At 40.7% G+C, this 24,739-nt stretch overlaps 1 protein-coding gene across 6 annotated transcripts in view; it reads left to right on the top strand.

Moving 5' to 3' along the window:
* si:dkeyp-120h9.1 (uncharacterized protein LOC566469 homolog) overlaps window positions 1-22,728 on the top strand; it is a 102,948-nt gene extending 80,220 nt beyond the window's left edge. For 5 of the 6 annotated variants that reach the window (XM_041184307.1, XM_041184305.1, XM_041184308.1 and 2 more), the window contains 5 exons: window positions 948-1,051; window positions 6,177-6,273; window positions 8,895-9,044; window positions 15,055-15,238; window positions 20,068-22,728. In XM_041184307.1, the coding sequence (XP_041040241.1) occupies window positions 948-1,051; window positions 6,177-6,273; window positions 8,895-9,044; window positions 15,055-15,238; window positions 20,068-20,147 (615 nt within the window). In that variant the 3' untranslated portion in view covers window positions 20,148-22,728. The remainder of the gene's footprint in view (window positions 1-947; window positions 1,052-6,176; window positions 6,274-8,894; window positions 9,045-15,054; window positions 15,239-20,067) is intronic. The other variant, XM_041184311.1, reaches the window with a different exon arrangement.
* Window positions 22,729-24,739: the final 2,011 nt, after the last annotated feature.

The following is a 24,739-nucleotide window of genomic DNA, read 5'->3' as shown; positions in this document are numbered from 1 at the left end:
AAAACTATTAGATTGAAAACTAAATGATCAGCTATATAGTAACAATAACAAGTATAACCAGAGCAGCATGAAAGACCTTTTATTGGATATCTTAGGGCAAATACTGTGAATCATGCTGCCTTTCACCAATTGCCTCATGCTAACACATGACGTCGCCCATTTAAAATTTAGTAGGTTTTTCTGTTTTTTGTCAACACCTGTCACAATAGAAACTGAGATTTTACACGTTTTTAACCTTTAATTAAGCATAATTGTGGATCTCTTTGATCACTTCCACATGAATTTTAGTTGAAGGTGATAGGTGTAATATTTTATTTAGTGTGCAGGAGGTTTTCCATTTTTATTAAACTGCACATAGCCGGTGTCCTGTTTGTTACTTGTTGATGCATCATGGAGTGTAATTGGCTGGTCTACAGCAGTTTTAATGGCTGGGGGGGTGTTGAGGTGGCTATTGCTTATCCCTTTTTGTTTCCACGCTCCTCATTCCAGTGAGAATGAGCTCTCAGTCTGTTCTGCAGTAAGAGTCAGAAAGAAGGATAGACATTGATACCAAGGATTTGATTCCGATAATTAGTTTCACTTGATTTGTGGGAGTTCAGTCTTGAACTGCCATTGAAAATTTGGCTTCTAGCAGGCATAGAAGTTTTTCTTCCTGTGGGCTAGTAAAGCTCATCAAAGTTGCATTACTTCCCAGGAGATATTCTTATTGCCTTTTATTCCTGTACGGGCCAATTCTGTTGGATCTTTTTATTTTATATATAGCTAGAATTCTGATACTCCAATTATTTGATAGCTAATTCTAGATGAATTGAATGAGTAAAAATCACCAAAAGATGTGTTAAGATTGTCACTTCAATGAAAGCCAGTGAATTATTTCTTTCTTTTAATCATTGAACTTTGCTATCAGCAGATGAGATTCAGAATTACTGATGACTATATTTCTTCAGACCTTTGCAGATCAAGTTCTGGGTTACATTAAATGGCTCATACCATTGTCCGTAGCTATATCTTGTTACGGTGGCCTTAATTCATCGATCATTGCAGCCTCCAGGTAATTCTGAAGTCCATTGAATTTAGGTTTGGGTGATGGGCGGATGATTGCAAACTACACAACTTGAGCTAAGAGGTCATTATCTTCACTTTGTTGAAAAGTAAAACTTGACATAAAGATTGACTATTCAATGAATTGAACACTGCTCCATGAAAGGAAAGAAGAAAGACTGGCATTTATATAATGTCTTTCATGACTTCAAGGGTGTCCCAAAGCACTTTACAGACAATTTCTTTTGTAATGTAGGATATGTGGCAGCCAATGTGGCACAGCAAAGTCTCTCAAACAGCAACATAATAATGATGAGAGAACCTTCACCCTTGGCAAATGGATTCAGATTCAAGCCAAACACTTTGCTCTAGGGGACGAGTGACACTGATAATTTAGTGACATTTACTGACATTTATTGCCCGTTCCTTGTTGGAGAATTGGTGACGGTGGATCACTGCTTTGAAATGGTGACTGTTTTTACAATTGGATGGCTTGCTCAGCCAATTCAGAGCACATTGAGTTAGCCAAGTTTCAAATGAACGTCTCCTATACTGGCCAAAAAGTCCTAAAGGCAGTCTCAATTCCATTTTCACAGAACGTAATTTGCATTTAAAAAAAAGAACAAAATACTTTTGGTAAACTATAAAGGGATGTGATCAAGGATTTAGGAAGCCATTCACCACCAACCTTGCCCATCCCCATCCCATAGTCAAATGTTTCCATCAAAAAGTATTTAAATATGAATGCATAGTTATTGGATTTGCCTACTGTTTTCTGGAACTGCATAGATAAGTACAGAGTAGTTATTTCTCAGTACTATTCTCAGTGGAGCAACCATCTACTAAACCAATGAAACGTTTTCTCGCTTCCAACATTAGGTATCCCATTGGCCTCTCTAATTGACTGGTGCCAGATGGTGAACAATCTTGAGCATGGTATCTTCCTTCCACCCTTACCACTGCACCTCTACCCTTGCATTGAGGACTTTTACAGCCAATGGATAGGGAATATGTTCATGTCATGAGCCTGGGCTGGATTTAAACTTGAGCCCTGAAGTGAAAGATGGTCGCTATAGCTCATTGTACCAAATGTTCATCCATATTTGTTAAACTTTTCATGATATTAGAAATATTAAGCTCCTGTACATGAATCTAGTGACTCAGGGTAGTATTTAATGGAGGTAATCGAGTTCCAGCAAGGCCCCCATATTCTCGCTTTTGGGAAGGCCTCCCACATTAAACGCCTTTCCTGGGATCAAGGACTCTAGGGGCAGAGGCCCCATTCACTAAGCTGCTAGTCAATCTGAGGCTGGCAGCTGTTTATTGATCGGCAATGACACTAGAGAGGTCGGGCTGCTACTGGTACTGTGCCCACTCGAGGCCTAGGATTTAATGGACCCAGGCAGAGGTGAGTAATGGTGGAATGGGGTTTGTAGAGTGGGAGTCACAGGGCAGGAGTGGGGTGGGGCAATGGCATTCCCCCCTTCCCAATGCTGGACCCCTAGGAAATTGAGACAGCTTAAGTAAGCTTTATTGGTATTTGTGGGTGTTAGGGATGAGTTTTAGCTTTAAAGTTTAAGTTTGATTTGCATTTCTTTATCTGTGTGTTAAGAAAGGTCAATTGGAGTTTTAGTTTCACTTTTAAAAAGCGCTTGCATTTCTAATGAGGTTCTTTACGGCTGTTCAGCTAAGGTAAACAAACAAGGTTAGAAGAACAATGTTGTTGCCTAGCTACAGGGGTGCAGAGAGACAGGTCCCTCCCACACTCACATACAGAAAAACTAAAGAAACAGCAGTTTTAAGCAGTTTGAAGCCAGGACCCCAGAAATACTGGACACCGGGAGAGGGAGCTGCAGATTTCCCAAAAGAACCAAAAGGTCCCAAGGTCAAAGGAGTGAGATGGAAACAGGGAAAAGTCCCAAGTAGACCTTCTAGTCAAAGGAAGGACAGGAACCTGGAAAAGGTCCTGTTAAGTGAAGTTAAGACTGAGGGGGAGAGAGAAAGGCTCCAAGCTTCAGATTTAAAGAGACAAACGCTGCAGAAAGAAGATTTAAAGTAAGAACAGCTTGCAAGAGGCAAGAAGGTCCAAAGAAGCCAGTGAAGATCTGTAACTCTTTGCTACGGGCATGTGAAGCAGTGGTACTGTTGACGGCTGAGTTAGTAAGAGAGAGTGCATGGAAGACAGCTTGAATGCATGTGGTGACCTGGGGAGAGGAACATCAGAAGGAGGGAGAGTTTGAAACCATGGAGGTGAACCCTTGCAGAAAGTGTTTGAGATAGTGAGAGAGTTTGGGAGAAGATTCACAAGCAAGTTCTTGGAGAGTGGAGATTGGAAACCTTCAAGTGAAAGACCAAGTTCAGTGAGACTGGTTAACTTATGGTGTGAAAAACATCTGCTGGAGTTGAGGAGAGATCTATAGCATCTGGTTGAGGTGGCATCTGTCACTTGGTTTCAGACTGTGGTGTGTCTGACCACAGGGTGCCTATTGGTACATGGACTGTGGACATTAGATTATAAGAGAGCTTTTGTAACTTGCTATCCTTACAAATCTGCATATTTTTGTAAAGGCATAGTTGTGGGTGAAGGGGTATTTGTAATATAGTTAATCTTTTCCTGTTCAATAAATGTTTTATTCTTTTGTTAATAGCTCATCAGCTGACTTCAATGACTCTGTTCAATAGCCACTTTCCACGTGCCTAAATAAAAAATAAAAGTTAGGATCTATCAAGCTGGGTTCCACTCTGGGATCAGGCTTGTCCAGGGGTAACCTCAGCTGGGATCCTGACACAGGCACTGAGTGCCTTTGAATGACTCTTGGAAATGCTGTCTGAATTACAGGGCTGCATCACAATGATTATGAGATTGATTCAGCTTAATGAGCACTTTAGATGCACCATGCAGTGTTTAAGGTTAGAAGTTGGTTTTCTCATAAAGCAGGATTGGTTAATGAGCTGAATTTGGAAATGATGATTATTCTCCAACTGCTGCCAGTTTGATCAAATGAGCCACACATTGCATCGATGTGTAAGGAACAGGAAATTAACGCTAAAAAATTGCTTAGATAAACTCATTTTCTGTGGTCTGTCTTTATTACTAAATATATCTACGATACTAGAAATAACTTGGGTATTTTATCCAGCCAATATATTTGTGTTTTGAAGTATTTATCTGACTACTATATTTCTTAAAACTTTATAATATATCATTCACCAGTATATTTAGGACATTTAGACTTTGTTATTCTCTTAATTCCAAGGAAGTACTCAGTTTTCCATCTTTCACTTACACGGAAGATCTCAGTATGGCAGTATCTTGTATATTGTAGGTCAGTTAATGACAGTGGTACAGGACCAGTACAGTACCACTGCAGGCAGAGCATCAAGTCAATTCAGTCTTAATGTCCTAACTCACCCTAGGCATTATTGACCAACAAATGAGTTTTTTTGGGGGGGTTGCAGTGGAGATGAATTGGCGTTAGAGCTAAGGGTTGCATCCCAGAATGCATTATTGTTGTATGCAGGGAAACCTCTTGTACTGGTGTAAAATCAAATGTGGCACTTGAGACAAGAAAATGTAACAACTTGTATTTATACAGCATCTTAGGAAAATGTTATGCCCCGCCAAAGCATAGTCAGATAAAAATGAATACTGAACCAAAGGGTATATTAGGAGGGGTCACAAAAAATTTGGTTGAAGAGGTGGGCTTCAAGGAGTGACCCGAAGGAAGAGAATGTCGCAGAGACGTTCTGTAATTTGGAGCATCCAGCTTAAATGGCTGTAGATATGACTGTCAGTGGTGTGGCAAAGGCAGTACAAAATGCACAGGAGGCCCTGAGCTTGAGAAATAGTTTTTTTGAGGGTTGTAGGGCTGAAAGAGGCAATGAGTGATGAGGTCAAGAAGGAGTTTAAGCATAAGCATAAAAAAATTAAATTTGAGGTGTTACGTGGCTGGGGCTCCATGACGGTTAATGAGCATTGGAGGAGGATAGCGCCCATGCTCTTCATTTTGATCCCATTGCTAATCCCTGACCAACTTGGGTGGCCAGGCTAAATGATTTCCACTGTGGCAGTTTGAGGGCGTGGTCATGGAGTAGATCACTGGTCCTTGGCTAAGCAGTAATGAATAGCCATGTTGCTCTGACGAGAGCGCAGAGGAGATTTACAAGAATGTTGCCAGGGCTTGAAAATTGCAGCTATGAGGAGAGATTGAATAGGGTAGGGTTGTTTTCCTTAAAACAGAGGAGACTAAGGGGTGACCTAATTGAGGTGCACAAAATTGAGGGGCCTAGATAGGGTCGACAGGAAAGACTTGTTTCCCCTAGCTGAGAGGTCAATTACCAGGGGCATAGAAAGGTGATTGGTAGAAGGATTAGAGGCGACATGAGGAAAAACGTTTTCACCCAGAGGGTGGTGGGCATCTGGAATTCACTGCTTTGGTTGGTGGTTGAGGCTGAAACGCTCAACTCATTTGAAAGGCATCTGGATCTGCACCTGAAGTGCTGTAACCTGCAAGGCTACGGACCAAGTTCTGGAAAGTGGGATTCAAATGAGTGGCTAGTTTCTTTTTTTTTTCATCTTTGGCTGGGTGCAGTCAAGATGGGCTGAATAGCTCTTTCTGCACTAACTTTTCTATGGTTCTGAGTTGGAAAGTAAAATAAAATTTTAAGGGGGGTGGTGTGTGGGCGGAGCACTATTTTACTTTGTGATGGGTCAATGGGAACAGCAGCTGAAGAAATTAAAATCCTACTAATGCAGACAGCAACATAACTGAAATTGGCCCCTCCAAATATCTAACTCTCACTGAAACCTTGTTTCAAGTATTTGGCTGTAAAGTGCTTTGGGCATTCTAACGTTGTGAAATGTACCTCTTAAATGAAAATTCTTTCGTTTTTAATCTTTGAAGGTATCAGCAGTGAAATAATTGATTTTTTTTGTATTTTATTTGGCTTTACAGATGTACTGTGCACTAGTTTAGGATGTCAAGTGCAGAATTATACTTAAAACACTGCTTGCTGAATTGCATTTCTCTATACATGGTTTCATTGTGCTGTATGTTAAGTAGCTCATTAAATTGTGGTATTGCTTGTGCTGGTAGTGTGTTAACACCCCTTACATCTAAGTTGTTGTACCACAGACTTTACTTTGTTGCCTCACGTGAAGGCCATCTACCCAGTGTGCTCTGTATGATCCATGTTTTTCGATATACCCCGATTCCAGCCCTGTGTTTTAATGTAAGTGAAATTTAGAAATTGTTTTTTCATTTTTTATAATATTTATAAATCTCAATGAAACTTGTTTGAAGCTATCGAACTGTCAAATGTGGTAATAGCATAAAGAGCAGAAGGAAACTGAAGTTGAGTAAACCAAAGTTTTTTTTTCCTATGCAGGCTCACTAGCTAGTTCAGAGGGATTCAGACAGAGAAATAGATGTAGCTGTCCTGCTGCTCTGTAGTAATTTGATGCAGTGGGGCTTACATTGGAAATTTTGGACCCAGATTTTCACGGAGTTGGGCTGACCTTTGGAGGCATTTAAAATGGCAGGTGGTATCCAATTCAGGGATTCCTGTCCCCACAGGATAAGGGTGCGGGTTAGCGAGTCTGCATCCTGTACTCATGATTTGGATGGCTCCTTTGCGGGGCTCAGCATCTCATATGCACTCACAATTTTCATGGAGTCGGGCCAGCTTCTGGATGACTCGTGGTTCATGCCCGCCTCAGAAGAGTTGAAAGCCATAGTCTGGATTTGGGAACCTTTTGAAGAAGCACATTTACGTACAAATTAGGAGCAGGAGTAGGCCCTTCGAGTCTGCTCCGCCATTCAGTAAGATGCAACCTCAGCCCTGCCTTTCACCTACTTGTTAATCAAAGATAAGTTTAAAAGGCGTTACCCATGCCACTCCCATTATCCCATGCCCCCTCAATATGCAGTACGTATAAAAGCTTCAATGCAACAGAGCTATTCATAGTATTGAAAAGAGAAGCTTTCCTTCATTTCACACCACTTAATTTTGTCCAAATAAACATACAGACATTGACAAAATGAAACAAAGAATAGTTTATTATAACGTCATAAAGATGTTGATCAATCAAAGCTAACACTCCCCTTCAAACTGTGTAAACAGAACTGCTGCTGAGTGTCTTGGAGCTGAGCCAAGCCTATTTGGAGAAACCGATGTCTGGCCATTTGTTTCTGTTTATATAATTGCCAGATGGCCTCATTATGAATGCTTGACTGAGCTTCAAGACTCAAATAGATTAACTCGCTGGCGTTCTGTTCCGACAGGTGTAAGTTGAGTGCTTGCTTTCATTGATATCTTTATGAAATTATAATAAGTTGTTCTTTCTTTGTCTTGTTCTTCTTTGTTCTTCTTTGTCTGTTTATCTGGATAAGATAGGAGATGTGAAGTGATGAAAAGTTGTTGTTACTGATACTATAAAGGGCTCTGTCTGACAGTTTATAGGGTTGTAAGAACAGCAGTTTATTGAAAGCAGATTCTGAATAAGTGTGTTTTTTCTCCTCAGCATTTCAAGATTGTTATTATATGGCTATAGGTTCTGTATCCAGTGCATATTCGGTGAGTGAGTCACTGAAGGGGCAAGGGGAGCGGGTGAAGGGTGCGAGGACTAGAGGGCCTAACAGCTTTTAAAGTGACTGGACCTTCAAACCAGCCTGCCTCGGTAGTAGCCAGAATCAGTGGACCTGACTCGATCCAGCCCCATCTATCTGGAGTGAAAATTACATATCTGGGCCCGTTCTATCGAGGCGGCTCTGCCGAGTCAGGCATTCCCTGCCTCGAGCAAAAATCCAGCCCTTGGTGTTTAATAAAGTGCAGTCATTCTGATTGCCTTCATGAGACTTGGCCATAAGGCTTTCTGTCTTTTTCTCTCGCTCTTTGTTCCACCCTCTTCCTTACCATCTGTTCACCATTCTCATGCCACTGTTCCTCTGACTAATGCCTTGTGTGTGCCAAGTGTACCTGACTCCCCCAATCTTGTAGACCCATTAAGAACATTAACTTGGCATTAGAGAGAGAGCAAATAAAAATTATGGAGATTCATATTTCTGGCATCTGCTTTGTATTTGTTCCTGGGCAGTGACAGGTGGTGTTGGGTGTGGGGGCAGTAGCATCAATGGCTATCTGATATAATGTGGATCTGAAGCTTTTAGCAAGTTAAAGTTTAGGTTTAATCTGCAATCCTGGTAGCGGAGGCACACTGTGGTGATGCCCTCACTCCACCCATGATGATACATTTTTTCTTCCCATTTTCTCCCAACCCTTTATCTGACTGAGCAATGTGATATGCTCCAAACTTCTGTCTGTGTCACACTCTGATCAGCTGTTGCACTGTATACAGTCTTTGATGAATTGCAGCCTGATGGATCTTCCTTCTCTCTGGGATGGAGTTGGGCCGCTATTGAGCACTTTCTTCTTGCCCTGTTGTTGAAAACTCACTAGAAGGAGGATTACAAATGCACACTCTGCCATGGTTTTCACTGTTTGTGTATGGGGAATATATGGAAACATTTAGGCATTCCTGGTGACCCTTTGCAAAATTGACACACTCCCATGCACCCCTGAAAATATTGGCACACTTCTGGCTATCCATTATTTTAACTTCCAAATGATGATTCCAGTTATGCAAAGGTAATCTGCATGTTTATTAAAGGTTTTCATATAGCAAGTTATGTGCTAACAAGCCAGCTAACAAACAAAGAACAGTACACAAATCTGATAATCAGCAGATTATCAAAAATACTTCGCGATATAAACTGTAGAACACTAACTGACATGGTCTTTACTCCCTGTTTGTTGTCTTTATATTGACTATCGTGATTTTTTTTGTTATTCAGGGAGGGATGGCTTTAATCTATCTCTGCGTAGAAGATATTTATAACCTCATTAACTACTTCAGTTTTAACTATTGGCTGTTCATTGGCCTGTCAGTTGCCAGCCAGATTTACTTGAGATGGAAGTTCCCAGATCTGCCACGACCTGTAAAGGTAAGAACATTAGTTAAAATGGCATTTGCTCATAAAAATCTCTTATAAAATCAAAATACTGTGGATGCTGGAAATATGAAATGAAAATGGAAAATGCTGAAAACACTCAGCTGGCCTGACAGTATCTGTGGGGAGAGATTCAGAGTTAATGTTTCAGGTTGCTGACCTTTCGTCAGAACTCTCTCTGTTTTGGACACTATGGGAAAAGCTTTGTGCAGGGAAGTGGCAGAGAGCTGTTCCAGGGTGCCACCGATGTTACATCATAATTGGCCAGATTTACTCCGAGGTACTATCAATATTTCATTGTAATTGCAATAATTGCACGGAAGAAAGCGTGTTCCAAATATTACCTGTATTACATTGTATCTGCAGGAAGAAGTTTTGTTCCCAAATATGACTAAATATGCTAAATTGTAACTGGCCAAGTGAGGGTCTGTTCCCAGATACTGCCAGTGTTGCATTGTATATTGTCAGGAGATAGTCTGTTTGCCACTTAATGTCAAGTCCACACAAATAGAGAGTATTACATCCTTGATAAATCTTGTAAGTGTTGGAGAGGCTTTGTGGATTCAGGAGGTGAGCTACTCACCAAAGAATACCCAGCCTCCAACAGGCTTTAGTCACTGTAGCATTTATGATTCTGGACAGTGTTGGCCTCAGGATTTTGATGGTGGGGAACTCCATTATGACAATGTGATTGAGTATTGAGGAAAGGTAGTTAGCCTCACTAGCATTGGATGGAGTTGGTCATTGCCTTACACTTAAGATCATAAGAAATAGGAGCAGGAGTAGGCCATTTGGCCCATCGAGCTTGCTCCCCCATTCAATAAGGCCATGGCTAATCTGATTGTGGCCTCAACTCCACTTGCTGTGCTCCCTATCCCTTGCCCCCAGTGCACAACTCTTGATTCCCTTGTGGATGAAAAATCTATCTAACTCAGCCTTGACTATATTCAATGAGCCAGCCTCCACTGCTCTCTGGAAGAGGATTCCAAAGACAAACGACCCTCAGAAGAAATTCCTCCTCATCTCTATCTTAAATGGGAGATCCCTTATTTTTAAACTGTGCCCCCGGTTCTAGATTCCCCCAAGAGGGAAAACATCCTCTCAGCATCTTAGTCCCCTCAGAATTTTATATGTTTCAATAAAACCACCCTTCATTCTTTTAAACTCCAATGAGTATAGGCCTAATGTGATTGACCTTTCCTCATAAGCCCTTCATCTCAAGAATCAGCTTAGTGAACCTTCTCTGAACCACTTCCAAAGCAAGTATATCTCTCCTTAAGGAAGTAGACCAAATCTGTATACACTACTCTAGGTGCAGTCTCACCAATGCTGTGCACAGTTGCAGCAAGACTTCCCTCCTTTTATACTGCATCCCTCTTGCAATAGAGGTCAACATTCCATTTGCCTTTCTGATTATCTGCATGCTAATTTGTTGTGACTCATGTACAAGGCACGCAGATTCTTCTATACTGCATCATTCTGCAGTCTCTCTCCATTTAAATAGTATTCTGCTTTTCTATTCTTCCTGCCAAAGTAGAGAATCTCACATTTTCCCACATTATACTGTCTCTGTCAAACCCTTGTCCACTCACTTAACTTATCTATATCACTTTGCAGACTCTTTGTATTCTGTACACAACTTGCTCTCCTACATATCTTTGTATCATCAGCAGATTTGGCTACAATATAGTCAGTCCCTTTATCAAGTCATTAATATAGATCATAAACAGTTGAGTCCCCCAGCACAGATCCCTGTGGCACTCCATTAGTTACAATTTGCCAAGTTGAAAATGATCCATTTATCCCAAATCTCCCCCTCCCTGTTATTTAGGCCAATCTTGCATCCATGCTAATATATCACCCCCAACACCATGAGCTCTTATTTTGTATTACCTTTTATGCAGCACCTTTATCAAATGTCTTTGGTATCCCAATACAGTACTTCTGGTATCCCTTTATTCACCCTGCTTGTAACATCCTCAAAAACTCTAAATTTGTCAAACACAATTTCCCTTTCACCAAACCATGTTGACTCTGCCCAATTATATGATGATTTTCTAAATGTCCTGCTACTGCTTCCTTAATAATGGATTCTGCATTTTCCCTGTGAGGTAACTGGCTCATTGTCTCCCTCTTTTCTTGAATAGTGGTGTTATATTTGCACCTTTCCAGAATCTAGGGAATTTTGGAAGATTGCACCTAATGCATCCACTATCTCTACAACCACTTCTTTTAAGATTCTAGCATGCAGGCCATCAGGTCCAGGATACCTGTCAGCCTTTAGCCCCATTAGTTTTCCTAATTCACTTTCTCTAGTGATCATGATTGTTCTAAATTCCTCTCTCCCTTATGTCCCAATCTTTTCTAGTTGTCTTGGGATACTTTGTGTTTTCCACTATGAAAAAATACTTGTTCAAAGCTTCTGCCATTTCCTTGTTTCCCATTATTAATCACCCAGTCTCTCACACCAAGGAACCAATGCCCATTTTAGCTCCTGTTTTCTTCTTCATAGAAGCTTTTTACTGACTTTTAATGTTTTTTGCTATTTTCTCTTGTACTCCAGTTTCTCCCTCCTTGTTTTTTTTAAGTCATCCTTTGGTTTCTAAAGTGTTCCCATTCTTCTGAGCTACCACTAAGCTTTGGAGCATTTCATGTCTTTAAATTTGGTACCATCCTTAACTTCCTTAGTTAGCGACAGATGGTATACTCTTCTTGTAGAATCTTTATTTCTCAATAAATATATCTTTGTTGAGTGTTATGAAATATCTCGTTAAATGTCTACCCACTGCTTCTCCGCAGTCTTATCTTTTAACCGGTTTTCCCAGTCCACTTCAGACCCAAATTTCTCTCATTCAAACTGAATGCGAAATTCTGTCATGTTATGATCTTTCTTACGTAGAGAATTCTTCATTAGGAGGTCATTAGTTAATCATGTCTCATCATACATTACCCGGTCTAAAAAATAGCCTGTTCTCTGGTTCATTCCAGAACATATTCTTAAAACTGTCCTGAACTCACCATCCAGGATACCTTTGCCAATTTGTGTGCAAATTGTTACTTATCAGTCAAAACATGAATGTTGTCCAGGGATTGCTGCAAGTGGGAATGAGCTACTTCATTACCTGAGAATTGCAAATGCAGCTGGGCACAGCAATCCTTCTGATCTTATGATAGAGGGAAGGTTATTGATGCAGTGTTTTGGCAATTTTGTAACAGTTTGTCTAGTTCTTCAGTATAGGTCTTCAGTACAGACTGGCACTTCTGATGATGAGTATCTTGGGGAAAATGCTGAGAAGGATCATCAACTTGACACTTATGGCTGAAGGTGGTTGCAATTGCTTCAACCCTGTCATTTGGACTTACAAGTTGCGGCCTGCCACCATAGAGGATGGGGATGTTTGTGGAACTATCTCCTCTTGTTGCATGGAGTCAATATGGAGGATTCCCAAGGCTGTTCACCTTCCCAACCCACACCCGATTAATACATCACTGTGCCCCCTCTCTGGTGCATTTCTGCTGCTGGTGGGACAGGATATATCCTGGAATGTTGCTGGAGAAGCCTAGGACACTAGCTGATTTGTATGATTGTATGTTTGCCTAGTCTGTGCATTCCAAACATAAAATTTCAGACAGTGACTTCACAGGAAGTAAACTTAAAATAGCCAGGCTCTAAATTCATTCAGTGCCCATCTTATTTGAATTTAATCTAAGGGATCATTTTAAGTGGGCATTGTCATTGATAAGTGAGAGTTTGGATCTGTGGGAAACACATCTGCTTTTTAGTCAGAAGGTTTAGGTCTCAATAAAGACTTGAACACACAGTCTCACTGTACTGTAGTACTGTAGGACCTCTGCTTTGTTGGACATGCTATGTTTTGGATGCAAATTAAAACGAGGCACCATCCGCCTTAATGATGGAAACAATCCCATGATATTATTTTCAGAAGAGTGTCCTGGCTAACTGTTCTCATTCAATTATCAATAACAAAAACAGGATAACTGGTCATGCACCTACTTTACTGTTTGTGGGATCTTGCGGTGTAAAAATGGCAGTTGCATTCATGACATTCTTTCGTGGTGTCTTGAGGACATGAGGCACAGTAAGTTCTTACTAAAATCTCAGTACAGCACAGAAGGATGCCATTTGGCCCATTGTGTCAATGCTGACTCTGTTGAGCCAATCCCATCCCCCTCTTCTCTCCCAGTAGCCCTGCAAGATTATTTCCCTCAAGTGCCCATCCAGTCTCCTTTCGAAATCATTTAATTGTCTCCGCTTCCACCACCTTGGTAGGCAGCAATTTCTAGGAGAACCTCTAACAGAGTCATTTTGTAACTTTGTGTTGGTTAGTCTTTGCTTATTGGAGTATAGGAACAGGAGTAGGGCATTTGGTCCCATAAGCCTGTTCCGATATTCAATAAGATCATGGCTGATCTTTGATCTAACTCCATATTCCTGCCTTTGCCAGATATACTTCAATAGCTTTGGTTAACAAAAATCGATTAATCTCAGATTTAAAGTTAACAATTGACTTAGCATCAGTGGTTGTTTGAGAAAGAGTTCCAAACATCCATCACCCTTGGTGTGTAGAAGTGTTCCTTACCTTCACTCCTGAAAGGCTTGGCTCTAATTTTTAGGTCATGGCCCATAGTCCTAGATTCCCCAACTAGTGGATATAGTTTCTCTCTATCTATTTTATCTCTTCCTCTTAATACCTTGAAAACTTTGATTAAATCACCTCTTAGCCTTCTAAATTTCATGGAATGCCTCACTAGTTTGTTTAATCTGTCCTTGTAACTTAACCCATGGGATCTAGGTGAATCTATGCTATGACCCCTCTAAGGCCAATACATCCTTCTTAAGGTGTGATATCCAGAACTGCTCCCAGGATTCCAGGTGTGGTCTAACCAGCATTTTGTATAACCGAAACATAACTTCTACTCCCTTGTATTCTGATCCTCCAGATATAAAAAACAGCATTCTGTTAGCATTTTTGATTATTTTCTGTGCCCTTCCATGACATTTTAATGATCTGTGTGCCTGGATCTCCAAGTCTCTTTGGATTTCCATTGTTTCTAGTTTATCGTTCTGTTTGGAAAGTATTCTGTTCTATCATTTTAGGTCCAAAATGAATAATCTCACATTTGCCTACATTGCAATCCATTTATCACCAATCTGTTTTTAACATCAATCTTTTTTTTTATCCTTCCATCTATACTGCTTACAATGTCATTAATTGTGTCATTAGCAAACTTGAATATGTGGTTTTCTATCCCATAGTCTAAGTCATTAATGAATACTGTGAACAGTTGAGGCCCCAACACTGATCCTTGTTGGACACCACTAGACACATCCTGTGAATTAGAGTACCTGCCCATTATCCCTACTTTGTTTCCTGTTGCTTGGCTAATTTCTTAACCAAGTCACTAATTTGCCTTCTATCCCATGAGCTTCAATTTTAGCTAATGAGGGGCTCTTGAGGGGCTTTATCAAATGCCTTCTAAGTCCATGTAAATAATATCTATAGATAATCCCCTGTCCACTACTTTAGTCATCTCTTCAAAAAACTCAATTAGCTTTGTCAGGTATGACCATCCTTTACAAGTCCATGCTGGCCCTCTCTGATCAGCTGAAAATCTTGAAGATGTTTAGTCACCTTCTCCTTAATTACAGACTCTAATAATTCCCCGACAACAGATGTTAGGATAACTGATCTACAATTCTCTAGTTTCTTTCACCTTTCTTAAATAGAGAAGTGACATGAGCAATGAGCAATTTTCCAATGCATTGATCATTTAAACTGAAAGCACCTTGTGAAATTGATGTGAAGAGTGGCATGGGGGAAATTAGTGAAAGCCCTTTTTTCTGCAAAAGGAGCGCAAAGTGAAAAAGACTAGCACAAGGCACTACTTAGTAGATATGTGATATACATAATGCATAACATGCATCTCTATAAAACTTATTAGCTATCATTTTGTGATTTTATCATTTGCAATTTTTTTCCAGCTCAGCTTATTTTTTCCGATTGTCTACTGCCTGTGCAGCTTGTTCCTCGTGGTGATGCCCCTCTACAGCGACACCATTAACTCCCTAATTGGGATTGCAGTTGCACTCTCAGGAGCTCCAGTCTACTTTTTCTGTGTATATCTCCCCTCTGAGAAGCGACCCAAGAGCCTTAAAAAATTATTACGTAAGTTGCACAGATACTTACAGCTTCTCGTCCTTGTGTCTATTGTGCTTTATAGACTATCGCATTACTACCATGTAGCCTGATTGGGAGAATCTGGCATATTTGGGTAATGGGGCAAATGGAATCTTTGTGAGGATTCGTATCGCTAAATTTACTGGGATTTGTGCATCATTACTGTTGAACTCAGGTTATTGGCACTGGCGATGAATCTGAGTTTTAATATGTAATTGCTGTTTTAAAGTAACGTGCTTGTTTGTGCGTGTGAAATGTTTAGTAGTGGATAGTTACTAATTTTCTGTACTGAGGAAGGAAGTAGCCACAGGTAAATCCTTCAGTTTCCCAATATAGTACAAGCTCATCTGTTGTCATCCATAAGGACATAAGAAATAGAAGCAGGAAGGCCCTTTGAGTCTGCTTTGCCATTCAATAAGATCATGGTTGACCTTCTACCTCAGCTACACGTCCCACCCTATCTCCATATCTCTCGATTCGTCTTCGTCTTCTCCTTTTCTCTTTTGTTGGTGACTATTCATCGAACCACGGCAAAGTGCCATGAATTTTTACTATGGGGTAGGGTAGGGCGGTAGGCCCTGAGTCTACTTCAGCCAGAAATAGGATGAATCCTGTGCTATTGGTGTAAATCCAATCTGCACATTAGCCATCTAGCCAACTGAGCCAACTCCCCGCCCTCATCTCTTGATTAATGTCCAAAACTGTATTAATCAGTTTTGAATATACTCATTGAAGTCCTCTGGAGTGAAGAATCATAAGATTCATAACCCTTTTGGTCAAGAAATTTCTTCTCATCACCACCCTAAACAGTCCTTATAATGAAACCATGACCTTTTGGTTCTAGACAGGGGTAACACCTTCTCAGCAACAACAACACCTTGATTCTAAAATTTTCATCCTTGATTTCAAATCCCTTTTCTGCCTCACCTCTCACTATTTACAGCTCTACAATCCCGAGATCTTGGTGCTCCACCGATTCTGATCTCTTGTACACCTCCAAATTTCATTGCTTCACCTTGTCACCCATGCCTTCAGCTGCCTAAACCCTAATATCTGGAATTCCCTCCCTAAACCCCTCCACCTCTACCTTTTTCCTCTTAAGATACTTCTTAAAACCTACCTCTTGAATAAGTTTTTGGTCATGTCACAACTCTCTGGGCATAGTGTGCTGTAATATCAAGCCCACTCTTCCCCGAGCTGTGGCAGATGTGAAAAGTTTGACCAAACTGCCAGATTGCCCCGATTCTACCTAACTGTTTAATTTAGGTTAACAGAATACAAGCACCAGGTTTGTAATATTATTAAGTAAATATAAAAACAAAAAATTGCGGATGCTGGAAATCCAAAACAAAACAGAATTACCTGGAAAAACTCAGCAGGTCTGGCAGCATCGGCAGAGAAGAAAAGAGTTGACGTTTTGAGTCCTCATGACCCTTCAACAGAACTGAGTGAATATAAGGAGAGGGGTGAAATACCCAGCTATGCCTGTCTCTTTATAGGGTATGTGGAACATTCTTTGTTCCAGTCCTACTCTGGCCCCCTTCCACAACTCTTTCTCCGGTACATCGATGATTACTTCGGTGCTGCTTCATGCTCTCGTCGGGACTTGGAAAAATTTATTAATTTTGCTTCCAATCTTCACCCCTCCATCATTTTCCCATGGTCCATCTCTGACACTTCCCTTCCCTTCCTTGAGCTCTCTGTCTCAATCTCTGGTGATAGACTGTCCACCAATATCCATTACAAGCCTACTGACGCCCACAGCTACCTCGACTACAGCTTCTCACACCCCGCTTCCTGTAAGGACTCCATCCTATTCTCTCAGTTCCTTTGCCTCCGTCGCATCTGTTCTGATGATGCTACATTCAAAAACAGTTCCTCTGACATGTCCTCCTTCTTCCTTAACCAAGGTTTTCCACCCACGATCGTTGACAGGGCCCTCAACTGTGTCCGGCCCATCTCCCGCGCATCCGCCCTTATGCCTTCTCCTCTCTTCCAGAAACATGATAGGGTCCCTCTTGTCCTCACTTATCACCCCACCAGCCTCCGCATTCAAAGGATCATCCTCCGCCATTTCCGCCAACTCCAGCATGATGTCACCACCAAACACATCTTCCCTTCACCCCCCCCCGGCGGCATTCCATAGGGATCATTGCCTCCGGGACACCCTGGTCCACTCCTCAACCCCCACCTATGGCACCCCCCCATGCCCACACAAAAGATGCAACACCTGTCCCTTCACTTCCTCTCTCCTCACTGTCCAAGGGCCCAAACATTCCTTTCAAGTAAAGCAGCATTTCACTTGCATTTCTCCCAACTTAGTCTACTGCATTCGTTGCTCCCAATGCAGTTTCCTCTACATTGGAGAGACCAAACGTAAACTGGGTGACCGCTTTGCAGAACACCTGCGGTCTGTCCGCAAGAATGACCCAAACCTCCCTGTCGCTTGCCATTTTAACACTCCACCCTGCTCTCTTGCCTACATGTCTGTCCTTGGCTTGCTGCATTGTTCCAGTGAAGCCCAACGCAAACTGGAGGAACAGCACCTCATCTTCCGACTAGGCACTTTACAGCCTTCCGGACTGAATATTGAATTCAACAACTTTAGATCTTGAACTCCCTCCTCCAACCCCACCCCCTTTCTGTTTCTTCCCCCTTCCTTTTGTTTTTTCCAATAATTTATATAGATTTTTCTTTTCCCACCTATTTCCATTATTTTTAAATCTTTTACACCCTGCTAGTCTATCCACCCCACCCCCACTAGAGCTGTACCTTGAGTGCCCTGCCATCCATTCTTAATTAGCACATTCGTTTAGATAATATCACCACCTTCTACACCTCTGTGTTCTTTTGTCTGTGACATCTTTTGATTATCTGCTCCTATCACGGCTTTCTTGTCCCTACAACCACACCGCCCCCCCATTTCTCTCCCCCCATCACCCCCCGCCCCCCACCCACCACCACCACCTTAAACCAGCTTATATTTCACCCCTCTCCTTATGTTCACTCAGTTCTGTTGAAGGGTCATGAGGACTCGAAACGTCAACTCTTTTCTTCTCCACCGATGCTGCCAGACCCGCTGAGTTTTTCCAGGTAATTCTGTTTTTGTTTTTTATTAAGTAAATAACTGATTATTGACCAAATTGCCTTTAACTAGGGGCAAAAGAAAGAAATATGAACTGCTAACTTTTAACTCTATAACTTAAACTCTACACCTTCTTAAACCCCTATATACATGCATTCACGCACAAAACATAGATGTTAAAGGTGAGGTAAAACAGTTCAATAGCACCAATCCAGAAATACAGGATTAGATGGGATGATTTTGGTTGATGTTTTCCAAATTCCTTGCAGTTTGTTGTTGATGACATGAGGTAGTCTCCCAGCACTTTCAGTCTGTGGTTCATTGGTTGAAAAAGGTGATTTTCAATGTCTCTACTGGTGGTTTTCTCCTTTTCCTCTTGACAGGGGTTTTCGGAGAAAGCAGGTTACAGAGATGAGGGATAGCCAGATAGCTATTATGGCAGAATTGCTGGAATCTTACAAACACTGGAGAGAGAGATTTCAGGTCTTCCCTCTTTGCAGACTAGGAGCTGTTTTCCCTGTACTGTCACCACACACAACCCTGGTCACCTGGTCAGGAGCTAATTAAAATGCTGTTGTCAGGCAGTTTTCCCTAGTCCAGAACTCTTCTAGCACCATCCTGTTCTTATGGTACCCTATGTTCCAGGATAGCAACATTGTAAATATTCCTCATCCTGTTCTAGTGAACACGTCTTTCAGCTGTAGCCATGGTAGTTTTTAAAGCCACAATCCAAGAAAAATAAAAAAAGATTCTTTACAGTCACATAGCATAATATTTCATTATATAGCTCTGTGTTAAATGTTGTTAATGTTTCGCACCTTGGGATGTTTTTGTTACATTAAATGCAGTCTGTAAATGTAAGTTATTGTTGTTCAAATTCATTGTTGCTATTTATTCAGTTTGAGCTAATACCATCATTTTGCTGTCATTTCTGTTAATCATTGGCTGAGCTCTGATTGTAAGGTCTAATCGGTTGTTACCATCAATTGTTCATGTATTATATAGGTATCCTGAATTACATCCAGCTATGTACCATTAGGCTTAGTGGTGATGCAGCCAATCGGAATTCTTTTTCTTCAGTTATTGTGATTGAATTGCAACTAAGTTAGTTGAAGGAGCAGCCTTTGTGCTGTGGGTTAACAAAGTGTGCGAGGTAGTTAAAGCTGCTTCTGTAGATTTGATGCTGCAGATATTTGCAGGATTGATCCTGTATGTAAACCTTGTGTTTAACCAAGCCACATTCTCTCTTATCACTCGTTATTGATGTTTTGTCTTTGTGTTGCTCAGATATGAACTTGATGCACATAATTGCAAGTGGGAGGCTGCTTTTTCCCAAGTGAAAATAGTTACAATTTTATTTTTATTATTTTCTAATGTACCTATAGTGCAAAGATAGTGGAGATGAAATTGGTCTGTGTCAGCCTCATAGCTGATTTTCACCACTCCCGGTCCTTCTTCCTCATGAAAATTCATGAAATGATGGTTCAAATGCTTTTTGAAGACTGGTTTTGTAGCCCCACTGTCCCTTCTACTTGGTTTGAAATTAAAAAATCATGACACTTGTTCAAGTCAGTGGAAAATAAAAGCTTGCCTGATGAAAGATCGTCTGCTGACTTACTATAAGCCTGTTATGCACTGCAAAGCTAGTATATTTAGTAACTTAATATGTTTCTAGCATGGAGTTCAAACCCCGCTATTAAAAGCAGCTTGATTGACACTTTTTTTCCCCCAGATATCTCTTCTTTGCAAACTCAGAAGTTGACGATGTGCTGTCTAACAGAAGATGAGGTTGGAGACGACAAGGAATCTTAACCAAAATCTACTGAAAACTGTTCCAGATACATGACACAAGACATCGTTCATGCAGATATCGAACCCTGCTGTCATTAAAACTATGTGACACATCACTTGAATCTGGCAGACTTAAAACTTGACAATCAAAATGCTGCAGCCTACACTATTGGAATATTTCTCTTGTATTGATGGGGATTTTTTTCAGCATACCACCGTCTACCCTTTTTATAGAAGTAAATAGCAGTCTCATCATAAATATTGGTGCTTTTATTTTGAACTGTCGATTTTCATCCTGCCATGGAGATTTTTGACATTAGTCACTCTGAGTTGCCAAATGTGATGGGAAATGTTCTGGAGGGGTGTGAAAGCCACTTCTGAGCTGCCAAATATTGGGAAGACACAATTAAGCTGGGAAAATAGATTCCATGGTCTGCAACATTGTCTGTAGGAATCGGGAAGCTCTATATTGATTCCTCTTCCTTTCTGAAGTTGCACCCCTTGTTGTTTTGAGGTGGAGTTCCTCTCCAGATTATTTCAGGCCACAGTCTATGGTTCACATGAGAGTGACCCAACTTCTGGGTCTCCACAGCAACATGAAGATCGACATTGAATGGTGACTTTTAAAATATTAAATGAAGAACACCTGACTCAATTTTCCTTGCTTGTTTTAACAAATGAACTTTTGATTTAAATCTGAATCTGTTCAGTCTGGAGTGGGTCTATCCAGGATGTTGTCACTGCCTGGTTCTCCCTGCAATTTTCAGAAAGTTTTGTTTTTTAAAAAAATACCAGCGTTAGAAGAAGCTTCAAGCCACTGTTGTAGAATGATGCTAGAAAATGTCAAGCAGTAGAAAATTCTGATCCAACATCCAATTAAAATGACCAGGGGAAGAGCTTCAAATAGCAGAGCAGCAGATTTGCACAAATGTGTTCAGTTAATGCATTCCAGCAAAAAGGGGATTGTGTGTATTAATTGAAGATAGCTGGTTAGATGAAAGAGAAAAATGTTTACAATGAGCAAAATATCCCTTGCTTGAAATTTTTAAGTAAACTTAAAATATTTTCACATTATAAATCATCAATTGAAAATCACTGCCTGATCATGTACTTGCCCAATGCTCAAATAGGTTCACTTTCCATCAGGAATCACTGGACTTTGATCAGGACAAGAAAGCTTGGCTGACTTTCCTCTTACTTGGCACCAGGGCCTCTGAGGTATAGTTACAGTCCCACTGAAGTCTACTAATTTAGCACCATGATTAGGATAATTAAAAACGGGGAAATTATTCAAAACATATTGTTTCAAGTTTGAGAGGACCTATATTTGTGTAGGACCTAGAATATTTCTGCTTAATGAAGTAGCAGTTGGGTTTAAGGCTGTCAGGAATGTTACAGTGGCAGGGCTCAACAGATTATGAACAGTATTTGACCTCTGGGCGAATGTAGTAACTACTATATCTGAAATAATGTGAGTTTTAAAATAAAAGTCCTGTTGTGCTATTGCTCAAATAATTTTTTATCTTCAACATTTAAACGGTTTACAGATCCATTTGCACCTATTCTGTAACAGGCAGAGAACTTATGAGCTGCAATAGGAAACTGTTAGTGGTAGTGAATTGTTCTGTCGTTCAGAGAGCTGTGCAAGTACAAGCTTTTGGACCAAATGGACTATTCATTTTCTGTGTGTTCAGTTACAATTTTACAACTCAGGTACTGTAGAGCCACAGCTAACACCAATTTCCTTCCTGTGTGACCCATTTGTGTTACACGCAACCGCCACTGCCTGCACTGACTCCCTGCAATCTACTTCAGTATAGCTTTGATGCAAGTTGGTTTCACTGATCTCATGACAGTTGTTGGTTTGAAGATTCATGTGTTCTTGTCATTGTCCTCTGAGCACCATGATCAAGTTGAGTTCTCAACTTCACTTGCCCACCTTGGTAATACATCATCTAATCATGCACTTTTTGTTGACCCAAAGGAAAGTGACTTTGATTTGTCATCCCATCCACTCCCATCCTTATCAGAAACAGGTATAAAATGGGTAACATGCAGTTTGAGTTCAGTGTGTTTATGCCTGATCAGAAACTCCCTCTGCTGGTGTCTTGAACTATATAGACCCTGCCATGCATTAGGCTGGGTAAATTGTGTGACTCATAATCAAAATATTTGGAACAATTCATTGACAGTCTTGAGTTGCAGTGGAGATTTCTTCTCTAATTGTTTGCAGGCAATTTTTAAAACACGTGATCTCGGGTTTTCTGTCTCACCTCTGTTATTCTGTACCTAAGTTGTGAACCAATAGAGCTGCTGCTTTTTGTATTGTAATACATTTATTTTACTGACACTGGTTTCAGAACCCAGGAAAATTAGACAAGATTATTCTTAATAGTTAATGATTTTAAGAATTTATTACAATCTTTTGTTACGTAATTGTACCTTCATTGTAGGTTTACCTGATTACAGATGGTTGTAACGTTTTTTTGTGACTATGTAATTGTGAACAAATAGTAGTAAAAAATTGTAGCAGCATACAAATGCATTGTGTCTTGAGTATTAAAACGGTACTACAATGCCAAGCTGTTGGTATTTAAAACAAGTATTACCCGCTGTCTTTCTCTTAAATTTAAAGGTAATTTTGAATATGGTTTTCAGTTATGGAAATGTAAAATTCTAATGGTTCATGCGATTTGTCTTGGTTTCCAACTGACTGCTTTGGCTTTCACCCTTTCTTCCTTGTTTCCTTTCTTCGTTACCTTCTCTTGCTCCCTTCTTTCTTTCCATTCTGAATTGCATTGTAGACCAGAGTTAAGCATTGCCTGAGAGGTGAGATGGGTGCACAGTCCTTGGATTTATTGGAGATGACTTCACCAGTAGTGAGGAGCATTGGAATTATGCAACTCTGGCCTTCACCTGAATGGTAAACAAAAGCAGGAACAGTATGCAAGAGGTGGGATGAACCAGTGAGAGGCAAGGTGAAAAAAAGCATTGAAATGGTATTGGGATAAAAAAAATACAGGTAGGAGCTGCCGTCTCTGTATTAGGACAGACAACCTGTTGTATGCAAGTCTTTCCAAAACAGGTCTGAGTTTCCCCATCAGCACATCTGAACACTGCTTCATCAGTAAAAAATGATTTTATAGGCTCCAGTTACTGTATCAAATGTTACTGAGAGGAAGATGCTCGATTAAATCCTGTGAACAGAGCCAAAATTACATTTCTAAATTCCCAACAAACAGGGATTTCAATCTCCCAGCACCCTGAACACGTTGCTCTTAAGATTATATGGGTTTTCTCTTTGGCCATTTAGTGCCTGAAGACATTTGTGTAGATTAAATATTTCTGATCTTTCAGTTGAGTTCCATTACTGTCACCTGCTAGGATTGAACATCTAGAGCATTCAAATGTAGATATACCCTAACCTCTGCACGTTTAGTGCTGCATCACATAATCATGCACTATTAGGCCCAGATTTTTGTTGCTGGGTTGAATGCGCAGAGACAGGAAGATTCCTGGCTTCATGAACCCAACCTTTAAAAATTGCTGCCCAGATACTGGATTTTTGGTTGGGGGTGGGGTGGGGTAGGCTGGACTAGAAGTCTGGGTGGGTGACCGGGTGTGGAGGCGGGGCTGGGCAGAAGGCCTACCTGAGGGATCCGGCATTCATGAACCATGGCTCCTCATGCCCCCATGCCATCCAATGCCTCTCCACCCACCCCATGGCCCTTAATAGCCCTTATGCCCCTCCATCCATCCCCATGGCCGTCTACAGTGCTTTTGCAAGCTCAGTGCCAACTAATGTCAACCCATGCCTCCATGCATGACCCTTTGCCTTTTTACCAACCATGCCAACTCACACCGTTTCTAAGATTGGCAGACATCAGGGCCCATGCAGAGATGAGATAACATGAAGCCCTAAATGTCAAATGCAGACTTCATTATAATGAAAAAAACACTCATTCATAACTGATTTACCAAACTTGCATTCCTTCAGCTAAATAAAGCCTTATAACAACAAACATTTAATTCAAGTGTACAATCCCATAAAACAACAAGCATTGGAATTCATAGTCGTACATCAAAGATTTTATAACTACTTGTAGCTGTCAATCAAACTGAAACCCCACTATGATAATGGATGTTATGAAATCAGTCAAGCAGCACTGATCCCATAACGGAAGCCCTCAGGCTTATGTCAATAAACAGTGAAATTGCAAGCCATAATTTTTTTTCAATATTCCAGACATTTTTCTCACAGATTTATAGGGCAGGACTTTTAAATGCTTTGACAGGTCCTCATGGCACTTTTGACAAGTGCTTCTGACAGTTGGTTTTTAATATGTCTGTTGACCGTTCTAATGAGCTTGACAGTAATGAGTTTATGCACATTTATGTCTACCTTTAACAATTCCAAAGGGCAACTTACCTTCCCCAAAAGTGTCGCGTGACCAGATCCAAGGGTGAACCTTACCTCTGTAAAGGCTATCCAAACGAATCCATGAAGGTCAGACTTGCTCTTTCAAGATTTAATCTGTACACTTTGGGCTTCAGGTTTAAGGCTACCAAAATCAGACTTCAGTGAAGGCAGCTGATAATTTAAATGGCCAGCT

This window comes from Carcharodon carcharias, chromosome 3 (assembly GCF_017639515.1).
Source record: "Carcharodon carcharias isolate sCarCar2 chromosome 3, sCarCar2.pri, whole genome shotgun sequence".
In the NCBI taxonomy this organism is placed as follows: Eukaryota; Metazoa; Chordata; class Chondrichthyes; order Lamniformes; family Lamnidae; genus Carcharodon; species Carcharodon carcharias.
This window is presented reverse-complemented; position numbering and strand designations above follow the sequence as displayed.